Below are 12,207 nucleotides of genomic sequence, written 5' to 3' on the forward strand. Positions count from 1 at the left end.
CATGAAGAATTAATTCTTGAAAACTTCAGAGTCCTTTCATGTTTACTCTTTGGTTGGGAGAATTATGACTAAATATAATCGCTGGTTTTATAGTCTTATTCAAACACTGTAAAGTCTGCCACTGTTCCTTGGCATTTGAAGTACACAGAAGGATCATCTTCTTAAAAGAAAGAAGAAGCTTGGCTTTCAAACTCAGTCAGTCAAAAAAATACTACAACTAGAGCACTGTTTGCCATATTGAGCTTATTACAGGGTAATTTGAATATAAACCCAAAGCTAGCTATAGATATTCTTTGTTGACATGTATGAAGGTCAGTAGTAGCAACTTTCCACAAGACATGAATCCCAATCTGGATTTGAATTATCTGAAACCAAACCCACAGACTCTATCAGTGGTGAAAAATAATTACTGTTTTCCAGGGAATTATAATGCTGCAGAAGAAAATAGCATAATGCAAATGACAATGTTTTGGATTATTTAAAGATAGGGTTTACATTTCTTTATTGTATATAGTAAGGTCAGCCATTTTTACTACAATGTTTGTTTGTTTTCTTGGTAGGAGGCAATGAAATTACAACAAGACATGAGAAAGAAACAGCAGGAAATGTTGGAGAAACAAATAGAATGTCAAAAGGTATGACTGAATTGTTTAACATTAACTTCCAAGTTTTAATTTTGTATATAACTTGTACGCATATTTAATGGAGTGTGTGTAAAATCTTTTCAGAATAGCATGGTATTTTTATTTTGACTTTCATAGATGCTAATATCAAAATTGGAAAAGAATAAAACCATGAAACCAGAGGAAAGAGCAGAGATTATGAAGACTCTGAAAGAGCTAACAGGAAAAATTTCTCAGTTGAAAGATGAATTTAAAACTTCTTCTGTTGTTTCTACAACATCAAAGCTAAAGTCTAAAACTGAAGTAAGTTATACAGTTGTTTTAACATATTTCTATTTTAAAATCTGCAGTTGATTCAATGCCTGTGGCTAAGAAATAGCCTTTGCTTACAAACTATTACATAAATTTAGGCATTTATAAAAGTTAGCTACTTCTTTCAATATTTTAATTTTGTTATGCATCTTTCATATTTCTTTTCATTGTTCAGTCAAAGCTGAAATCTTTAGATTTTTATCTAACACCACCGATTACCAAAGACGTTTTATGTGGTCTGAATCAGCACTGTATTAGTATTATATCCATTCTTTTGGTTATATCTCTTAACATAAAATTATTTATTTAGTTTTTGCTATTCCACATTTTGAATTCCTCCTCCCCCCCCCCAAAAAAAAAAAAACTCGCAAGATACAACTTATCAGCATGTTTTCCCTAGAATATTGGGAAATTGAAACCTAGGTGATAATGTATAAAATTTGAGAAGAAAATAAAAGAATGCTGTGACTTCTCTCTTTTCAAAGGCACAAAAAGAACTCTTAGATGCAGAATTGGACTTACATAAAAGATTGTCTTCTGGAGAAGATACAACTGAACTGAGAAAAAAACTTAGCCAATTACAGGTGGAGGTAAGTTCGTAGAGTAGAGCAGGGGTCCTCAAACTTTTTAAATAGGGGGCCAATTCACAGTCCCTTAGACAGTTGAGGGGCCGGACCGGCTGGGTGGGCATGTGACTAGGTTGGCGTGGCCAATTTAACAGTCCATTGAACAATGCACACAAATTAAACTTTAATTTGTTTTGCTCCTGGGGGTGTTTTATTTGCTTTTGTTTGCAGGTTGCTGTTTTCGTTGACTTCTTTTTACTGGATTGTTTTTTCAGTTGTTTAGGAGTCTAGTGGTCCACTTCAGGAAACTCAGTTTTGCAGCAATTCTTCTCAGCCCCAAGGAGCTTGAGAAATATCTCTCTCCCTCCCTCCCTCCCTCCCTCTTTCTGTCTCTCTCTCTTTCCTTCTCTCTCTCTCTCTCTATCCCTCTGTCTCTATCTATCTTCTGGAAGTGGGGGAGGTGAAAAACAGGCTGTTTTTGCCCATTTTTTGGCCTCCTGGGGAAATCTTTGCGCCCAATTTTTAACCACCACCCCCAACTCCAGAAGCATTCTTGCAGGCCAAAACCAGGCAAAATCAGCTTGTTTTTTGGCCTCCTGTCACCCCACCCCACCCCCCAGCTCTAGAAGCATTCTGCAGGCCAAATTTGTTGGGCTTTCCTTTCAGTTCCAGCCCGCAGGGCTCCCGAAGGCAAGTCCTGCGCTCTGCTGAAGGGTTGGCGGGGCAACCTCGTGGTCCTACACGGGCCAGATTAATGGCTTCGGTGGCCCACATGCAGCCCGCGGGCCATAGTTTGAGGACCCATGGAGTAGAGTGCCATCTTGATTCTGGTGTTAGGTATAACAGTATCCACAAACAATTGACGTATATTCCTTTCGCCCAGGCGGCTCGTTTAGGAATCTTACCTGTTGGTCGGGGAAAAGCGATGTCCGCTCAAACTAGAGGAAGAGGAAGAGGTCGTGGAGGGAGAGGAAGGGGTATTGTGAATCACATGGTAGTGGACCACCGCCCCAAAGCACTGACAATTGGAGGCTTTGTGGAAGAAGAGAAAGATGAAGTGCTGCAACATTTTTCAGTAAGTTAGCAATTTGTAACTAAAGCCAAATATACTTCGATTTCTATGCAGTGTTCTAGAATAATATAAAGACAAGAGTGTCCTAAAAGTGAACTAATTTCATTTTTACAGCTGCAGTAATTGTTTTAGTACTTAATCTGTACTTACTCATTTGACCACATATTGTCCAGTATATTTTTTAATATCCTTTGGTGGAACTGTAACTGGACAATCTTGTCAAAGTTTGTTAGTTATTGAATTAATCTAACTTTCACTACCTTTACACTCCAGTGAATGTGCCTAACAATCAATACCAATTTGCTTTCATGCTGGAGGTTAATACTAACTAATTGTCATCTATTTGATCCTTTCTTTACAGATTATTAAGTGATTTTTAGGAGCTACAAACAAATAGCGATTGGATAAACAGTTTTCTGTCTGTCTGGACCATTACTTTCTCTTTCACTGTTAATATACTTAAAATTTATCAAAAGCAAGAATATAGTTGAAAAGCATTTCTAAATGTAAAATAAGTATCATGTCAATTATATAAATAAATATTGATTTGTTAATTTGAGTTTCAAAGATACTACAATTTAGAAACTCTGGCTATAACCTTATGTGTGCCTGATGAAGAATGTGCTCCATTAAACACCACAGAAATTCTTTTAAAATAAGATACACATAGGATCAGATTTGCAACCAAAATTATGATGTTTTTGAAAAGCCCAGATTTCTCATGCTTTCACCTGGAATTAGTTTATGAGCAATTATGTATACTTTTCCTATATATTCCTATATATTTGGGGACTAATATGGTTCCTAAAATACTAAGAAAAAAGATTGTTGTCCAAGAACATGAATTTTATTGAGAAAGATCAAAGACCTTTCTAGAATTCTTGTAGCAAAGTCAAGTGTTGTCTAAATGTCTTGGTCAACATCTCCCATTGACCCTGTTGAGTTGAACCAAGGATTAGAAATTAAGGCCCAAACATTTGAAAGGCACCAGATTGCCTATGTATACTTTAATCATTAATAATACATTGGTCATCAAGTTTTTTTTAGCAGTGAAAGAAAGTAAATCTCAATCTTTTGTGTTTTCAGCAATTTGGAGACATTGAAGGCCTTCAAGAGGAGGAATCTCCTTTAAGTGTTGTTTTGACATTTAAATCCCGCTCTGAAGCTGAAAACGTATGTAACATGGTTTAAATGTTTAAAGAATGTTCTGCTCTCTATATCCAGTTTTTTAAGGCAAACATATTCCATAACTGAAAGTACCAGCAAATATATACTGGTTTCAAATCAACTATTTTGAGGCATTAAACGTTTAAATCCTATTGCTGTGTTTAAACTGATAATAGATTATAATTCATCCAGTTACTAATATTTAACTTAAAATATGAGAAAAGAATTTAGATTCGCTGATCTGGAAAGTGATGATTATGCAATGCAAAGAGTTCTGATCAATCACTGTAGAGTTAATGGAGATCTTTCTGACATGCTATAGCCATTGATTTATCCTAGAATGTAACGCACATTTTTTTCTTACTTAAATATTCCACTTTAGGCTGCCAATCAGGGTTTAAAGTTTAAAGACCGACGACTTCAGATATCATGGCATAAACCTAAGTTACCCTCTGTGTCTACAGAAACTGAGGAGGAAGAGCCCAAGGAAGAGGTATTAGAATAATATTTGAATAGCTTCTCCTTTACAAATTTTTACAGCAGCAATATGAACTGATGGTCCAACTGCTCTGGTCAATAGGAATTCCATTTTGCTCATCAGAAAACTCTGAATTATCACGCTATGAAGACTTTACTTGATGCTGGAACAACAAGTCAGTGGGCTTATTCTGCTGCCCAACTATTTCTCTCGCCAAACTTGTTGATTTTTTTTCCAGGTGTGCTGTTGATCCCAGAACAATGATCCTGGTAGACTTCAGCATTCATCCTGATAAGAACTCAGGGAAATATGACAGTTGTCATATTTGAGTTGTCATCAGACTCAGTAATAGAGAGGTGCATACCTTTGATTTTGTTTTGCCTCATGTCATGAAAGTGTTACTTTGGAAGGGAAATTACAATGCTCATGGCCAATGTCTGATAAAGTTCACCATTGCTTTTCTATCATCTATTGATCACTTAAGGTTGTCTCCCATGGAGACCTAGGGAATTTGATGGGTTTATAAAAATTTGAGAAAATTTTCAGAAAACAAATCCAGTATTTCTTTCAAGACCTTATTGACATTAGGAATGGGAAATAACAGTGTGTCATTCGTACAGTGTTTCTCCAATATTGTGGAATCTGAGCTTCTCGGATTTCTGGGGACGTCTCAATGAATTAGACTGGAAGGTGGCAAGAATGCAAATAGTGTAAATTTGCTATGGGGGCAATTAACCATGAATTAAGGCATATAATCATATCTGCTTTGTGGTTTTTGTTACATTCTCAAATGTCCATATAGCAGAACTTTTTAGAATAGTCTAAGGTTTATGGACTAGTTGGCTCTAACTGTTGGGTTTTCCACATATTATGGATTTTTAGTTTCCTTTGCTTATATAGGTTAACTGAAAAGAGTTGATAGAGAAAATCATGGATATTGTCATAGATTCTTCCATGTTGGAATGATACTGCCAGCCTTAAGAAAGCAAACTTATTCCTGTAGTCATCTCCATGGAGTCAGAAAGTCTTGTCAACATTATTAATTATTACTGTGTTTTTTCCATCTGAGTTCAGGCCTGGTTTGAAAATACAGAATAAGCAATATTTTCATTGTTCTATAACATGACAAAGGGAATACAGCTCTATTGATCCTGCTTGAACTTCTGTGGTTTCTTTGACATGAAAAAGGAGAATACTAGGGTTAATTAGCATACACTAGTCTAGCCACAAGCCATTGTTTTAATCCCATTGTTAAATCCATGGGATTTAACATCAATATGAAACTGCTGGAATGATCATCAGGAATTTCTAGCAGCAAGGTTACTGAGCAAAGACTGTGCATGTGTTAGAACCTTATTGACATAACTGCCTTGAATTGGCTATTGAGCTAGAACACCTTAAGTGGGTATCTGACAGACCATTACCATTGCAGATAGTTCAAAAATCCTTGGGAGATTGAATGCCATTTTGTGGTTTATGACAGTTAGGCCTTTTTTATGGAGATTCTCAGTCATCCAGATCATGGTTGTACTAAAAGTCCTTTTTCAAGAGGCAGCTAGACTTTCTTGTTTTTCTTTAAAGATGTTTTGCTTCTCATTCAAGAAGGTTCTTCAGTTTCTTCATAGCTGAAGAAGCTTCTTGCATGGGAAACGAAATGTCTTCAAAGAAAAACAAGAAAGTCCAATTGCCTCTTGAAAAAGCACTTTTGGGACTTCTTTGTGGTGGTGCCTGTGGGTAAAATCAGGAGGAATATTATGTATATCACCCTGAACAAAAAGCAAAATATAAAGCAAATCAGTAGATACATTCATGAGGCACCATTCAGTACTTCTACGTATTTTAGCCTCCTGTTGAAGATTGTTTCTTCATCACGACTTCCCTCTACAAATATTGCTTGCATAGTTCTCTTTTACTTTTATTCTCTTTCTGCCATCAACCTTTGTAATGAATGCTATTTTATGGTTTTAATTTATTTATGTTTCTACATTTTCATTATTCTGTTGTAAATTGTGCTGAATTTTAAACTAACACAATGTGATATATACATGTACTAACAATAACTTTTGCATATTTTGAAAGCCATCTATGTTTAAATATGTTTTTTAAAAATTAGCAGATTGTGTTTTATTATGAAATATTTCTGATCTATATTTTGCTAATATTATAAGTAAAGCTACTTGAAATGATGTGTCAGTCCTTTGAGATAGTCTAAAGAGGAATCCAAAACCATGAATATAAACACTACCTATATTTGTAAGGTCTGTAGCAGAATCTTGCAAGTCTGAAAGCACTTCTCCCCTCCCTTGCCTCTCCTTTTCAGAGATTAGGGAGAGTCCCTTCTGACATGCTGCATTCCTTTTGTCGTCTGAGCCGCCCTGAGTCTTTGGAGAAGGGCGGGATATAAATTCAAATTTAAAAAAAAGATATCTCCTGTCTGGCCATTCTCTAGGCTGCAGGTCTTCCTCCTTTGTCCTTTCTGCCAAGATTATTCTCACAGGCCATTACAGGATGGATCAAGCATTAGACAAGTATTCATTCTAAAAATATTTTTACTTGTACTCTTTCCAGAATGGGATGGCAATCTCTAAATTTGATAAATAAGTATAATTAATTGATTTCATAGTATTCAGTATTGATGCCATTTCACCGCTAGAATTTTTGTTAGTATTTCTTTGCATGGTTGATTCCAAAGTGGCTACATTTCTTTGGAGATCATCCCAACAGAAAATGTCATCTTTTGAAGGACTTTAAAATCACTATAATTTTATAACCACAATAAATTTTATCTTTCTTTAGGAGACAGAAACATCAGATTTATTTCTACCTGAAGACGACGACGATGAAGATGAAGATGAAGATGAATCCCGTTCTTGGAGAAGATGAAACTTCAAGAGGAAGCATATAATTTTACAATTGTTCGAACTCAAATTTTTAAAAAATATTTAAAGGAAATCCATGAGCCAAAAATCTGTTTTTGTTTTTTGTTTTTTATAAATATATACATTAAGATAACAAATGTGTTTGATATGTAAACTTAGCAAGTAAGTAGCTATGATCAGCCAAAGGCCCAGAGCTTCTACAAAGCTGTAAAAATGGTTGTGATCTTATAAAAGAGAAATATATTAAGTCTTTCAAGCCCAACTTTTGTTCATTCTGATTTCAAAGTAACGATTTGTTTTATTAAATATCAATAGCTTCATAGTTTTTGTTAGCAATGTGGAATCTGAGATGAGAACAATAAGTCAAATTCATCAACATTGTCTAGAATTTGTTAATCTAGAATTCCTTTCATTGGGTGGCAGGCAGCTTAAGTAAACCTTGACTGAAAAGCAATCAGGAATTGCACATATGTTTATGAACGAGCTGTTTTTCATATATTTGACTATCCGAAATATGGTTATCAGAACGATAGCAGTTCTTGCCAGCATTGGTGATAGGGATTCCTTTTCTTTTGTTTCTTTCCCATCTTTACACATTCTTTTAATTGCCATTAGGAATGCAACTGACCAATCACTTCTGCTGTGATTTCACATTTTAGTTCAGCCTTAAAAAACTATTAAAAATGACAACAGCAGGAATATTTTTTAACAGTATTGATAATGTGAAATTACTTGTTTTGAAAATGCCCTATCTCTAGAACTCGTGTCAGGATAATTAATGGCTGGATTTTATTTTTTAAGGAAAAGCCAATGCACACTGTTCCAAGTAATGTATTTCCTGCAACCCACAGAATTGCAAATCAAAAACAATCTTGTTTTAAAATGATAGATACTAAGCCAGCACTTAGAATAATACTGTGGGTTCAAGTTATAACACATTAAAAATTAATGTTGAGTTGAGGAAAAAAGTAAAACACTGATTTAAGCATTTTTTTATCCGCATGCTGATAAAAATGTGTCTAGTCTTCCCCCTTTTTAAAAAAAACACCAAATACCGGTAGTTCATGGTGTAGATTTGGTAGAGTTTATGTTACTTTTTTTTTTTTACTGCAAGGGCAATAGATCTTTATCCCATGTTTCTTGCTGCTATTAAGTCTAAATATGTCCTTGTGGGTCATCTCTTAGTGCTTTTATATACTATTTCTCATAGTCAGTGGTGAGGAAGTGTAGCTGTCTGATAAAGCTCTCCAGATAGCCTACTATAGGAATGCTGACTGTGACTTTAAGGACGGTAGTTAGAAACATTTGAAGGGCCATTGTTATCCCCATCCTAGCCATAGATAAGAGCAGCAGGTTATACAAGGAGCATATGATGTCACTGCATTTAAGTTAAGATTGATGATGCAAGGCAAACATTACTGTATCAATTCCCATGGCACCTTTGCATTTATTAATTCAAAAACGTAATAATATCTTCAGGTTTCTTACATTCAGATTAGCAGAGTGGTACTTAATTGAATCTAAGTGTCCAAACACCTAAGTTAGGGTTCAGGTCTTGCTACCAGAATTTTTTTTTTTTCTTCCTCACATTTTGGGAACTATGTACATTCTTATAAAAGCACATCCCATTTGAATTTCATCAATAAGTGAATAAGAGTATATGCTACCAGCTCTTATTTGCTGTTTATGTAAAGGCCTTTGTGTTCTAGATTATTGCTACATTCCTACTAATGTTGAATCTCAGCGAATTAAGTTATGACAGTAAAGCACGAATATTGCACACTCTTTAACAGGCAAAGCCTTGCTTTTCTCCCGTTGCCTGTGATATCTTTAGAATGCTTATGGCTCAGTATGTGGCCATCACATATATTGACCCAGCAAGAAAAACGCTTGAATCTGGACAGTTAGTTAATAATAGAGGGAACAAAGGGTTTATGTATACATATATAGAGATACAAACATATATATATATATATAGAAAGAGAAATATATATATATACACACACACATATATATATATATATTGTACAGGGTTTTTTCTTAGAACTGTATAATTTTGTAAATATTTTTGCTTTTTTTGTGTACTAAAAACTACCAGCATCTAGATTTCCATAAGAATTCTTGTATTTTTGTATTTGGAAGATTACAGTTGACTGAACGAAGCTGTAAGAGAAATTTCCTTAGCTTTTGGAACAGTTAGACTGGATGGGATTCCTTTTCATATGGTTTTAGATAACTTTTGTTAGCATGCTGTTCAGGAGAGAATGAATATCTTTACTCAAAAAGTGTTAGCTTTTTTCATGGAGAAGAGATAGGGGCCAACAGAGAGATTTATTAAACTTTTTCCCATCTTTGCTTTCTTTCCTGTGTTTTTCAGTATAAGTTGACACGCATAAATCCTTTGGTGACAACTTAAATGTAATTTCTCAGCCTAGAAGCACAAAACTGAGTTGTGCCCCTAAATTTATGTATTGAAAGCATCCTATTGTGTTACTGGGAATGTAAGTAATGGGCAGCGTAGTGGTAACTCACTTAAAAAGAAAATAGGAAACTAGTTCAAAGTGACCTTCATTTTGATGTAGCTATGAAACTCCCTGTGTTGTGTATTAGAACTTGGTTAAAAAAAACTTGTGTTACTGGCTAACTTCTGGTACCACCTGCTGTGAAATTGTCCTTTTCATAGTCATAAGCCATAATAAAAAGCATAGTATAAATACACCTGCAAAGTACCTTGAAAGCTAGGTATTCTAATAAAACTTTACTATATATATATATAAAATATCCCTTTCTAACCACTTAGCAATGTATCACTCTATTGGCATTAAAAAGAATGTCATAATGTAAATGCTCAGTGAATCATCCCCTTAAAGCTTTACAAATATTAATGCTACTACTATATAAACTGTTGGTTTAACTGTGGTGTATTTTTTAATCTTTACATATAAAAATGCACAGCATCTGAGACTTTTCAAAAAAACAAACCATAATTGCCCACATACGGTGGAGATGCTTCAACATTTTTAATGAAATCATGTGAAAAGGAATATTAAATTCCTCTCAATGTACATTAACTTGTATTATAGTTTTTACAAGATTGTGAACTTGTGTAATAGTATATTAGGAGATATTGTTGGATTTCTAACTGTTTATACATTTAAATTCATACATGTAATGTTTGTTTTATTGATTACACTTTGAATTTCTAAGATGCATGTTGACTTTTTGCAATAAAGAAATAACATGGAATGGTTTAAAATTTTAAAAAAAAGTTTGAATTGAAATTTGGAAAAGTAACCATTCCAGAGAAAAAAATATACTCAGAAAAGAGCTGTATTGCTTGCTTTCTTTAAAGATGTGTACATCTGTGAATGCGCGCATATGGTGTGTGTATATGTATATGAATATGTGTTTATAAGGTTTATCATTACCAACCTTAAAACGCATATATTTTGCTGCTCCAAAGCTTGGAGTAACTCATAATAAAACAATCCAAGATCCATCCAAGAGACAAAATAGTTTCATGACCATGGCCAAAATCAATATTGCATTTTTCATCCTAAATTAGATTTATTGAATTTAATGTATTGAAAAATAACTGATGGTATCATCTTCTTAAATAAGCTACCGGTATATAATGATTCAAAATGTTGGATATTAACAATAGCGACCAGCTGAAGAATGCATAAACCTTAAAACAATATAGCAGGGAAAAGCTGAGACTGCATTTTTAGTTTAGAATTAGGAAAGGGGCTGAATCTCTTTAGAAGTTCCTAAATTATGAATTTGGCATGTTGGAGTTCCTTGAGATATGATTGTAGATTGAGATACTTTAAAATCTTCTGTAAATCCCGAATTTACATGTAAAGAAGTGGAGTTATCCACTTACAAAAACAGATCTGACCGACTGCCCCAAATGGGTTTTATCTGACGTTCATTATTCTTTATCATATAAAAGAAGCATTTATCACTCAGGTAAATCTTACCTGCCCTGTAATGTGTAATTGTCAACTAGGAAGTGAAGAAATTCCATGATGAGAATCTGTTACTCCACTGAATCAATGCTAAACCAAACAAGATAATACATTCTTTGAAAAATGAATTTCTCACACAGGCTTTGTATGGTTATGTCAGTCCATAGAAAGAATTGAAAATGTGGTCTTCATTAATGTCTCTTGCCCACATGATTGAAGTCTGAACAAAAGCTATCCAGAATAGTGATCCACCGATAAAAATGGCTCAATAAAGGAGAATATTTGTAGCTCAGGGATGACATGGGTCTTTGATGCTCTCTGAGCTTAGTTATTTTCTTGTAGATGTTTCTAGTTGGCCACTACACGGAGGAAATGATATGATGGGGAATCATATAGAATAGAATAGATTTTTTTATTGGCCAAGTGTTATTGGACACACAAGGAATTTGTCTTGGTGCATATGCTCTCAGTGTACATAAAAGAAAAGATACCTTCATCAAGGTACAACATTTACAACACAAATGATGGTCAATATATCAATATAAATCATAAGGATTGCCAGCAACAAAGTTACAGTCATACAGTCATAAGTGGAAAGAGATTGGTGATAGGAACGATGAGAAGATTAATAGTAGTGCAGATTTAGTAAATAGTTTGACAGTGTTGAGGGAATTATTTGTTTAGCAGAGTGATGGCCTTCGGGGGAAAAACTTCTTGTGTCTAGTTGTTCTGGTGTGCAATGCTCTATAGCGTCGTTTTGAGGGTAGGAGTTGAAACAGTTTTATGTCCTGGATGTGAGGGATCTGTAAATATTTTCATGGCCCTCTTCTTGATTCATGCGGTATACAGGTCCTCAATGGAAGGCAGGTTTGTAGCAATTATTTTTTCTGCAGTTCTAATTATCCTCTGAAGTCTGTGTTTTTTTGTTTTTTTTTTTTGTTTTTTTTTTACATTTATATCCCGCCCTTCTCCGAAGACTCAGGGCGGCTTACAGTGTATAAGGCAATAGTCTCGTTCTATTTGTATATTTACAAAGTCAACTTATTGCCCCCCCAACAATCTGGGTCCTCATTTTACCTACCTTATAAAGGATGGAAGGCTGAGTCAACTTTGGGCTGGGCTTGAACATGCAGTAATTG

The 12,207-nt window shown here is 34.6% G+C and overlaps 1 protein-coding gene across 6 annotated transcripts in view; it reads left to right on the forward strand.

Moving 5' to 3' along the window:
* The window catches only part of RBM27 (RNA binding motif protein 27), a 39,178-nt gene extending 28,703 nt beyond the window's left edge, over nucleotides 1–10,475 (forward strand). For 4 of the 6 annotated variants that reach the window (XM_058165960.1, XM_058165959.1, XM_058165957.1 and 1 more), the window contains 7 exons: nucleotides 561–635; nucleotides 762–926; nucleotides 1,421–1,525; nucleotides 2,385–2,576; nucleotides 3,660–3,746; nucleotides 4,123–4,233; nucleotides 7,015–10,475. In XM_058165960.1, coding sequence (XP_058021943.1) covers nucleotides 561–635; nucleotides 762–926; nucleotides 1,421–1,525; nucleotides 2,385–2,576; nucleotides 3,660–3,746; nucleotides 4,123–4,233; nucleotides 7,015–7,101 — 822 coding nt within the window. In that variant the 3' untranslated portion in view covers nucleotides 7,102–10,475. The remainder of the gene's footprint in view (nucleotides 1–560; nucleotides 636–761; nucleotides 927–1,420; nucleotides 1,526–2,384; nucleotides 2,577–3,659; nucleotides 3,747–4,122; nucleotides 4,234–7,014) is intronic. The other 2 variants (XM_058165958.1, XM_058165961.1) reach the window with 1 other exon arrangement.
* The last annotated feature ends 1,732 nt before the right edge of the window (nucleotides 10,476–12,207 follow it).

This window comes from Ahaetulla prasina, chromosome 2 (genome assembly GCF_028640845.1).
Source record: "Ahaetulla prasina isolate Xishuangbanna chromosome 2, ASM2864084v1, whole genome shotgun sequence".
In the NCBI taxonomy this organism is placed as follows: Eukaryota; Metazoa; Chordata; class Lepidosauria; order Squamata; family Colubridae; genus Ahaetulla; species Ahaetulla prasina.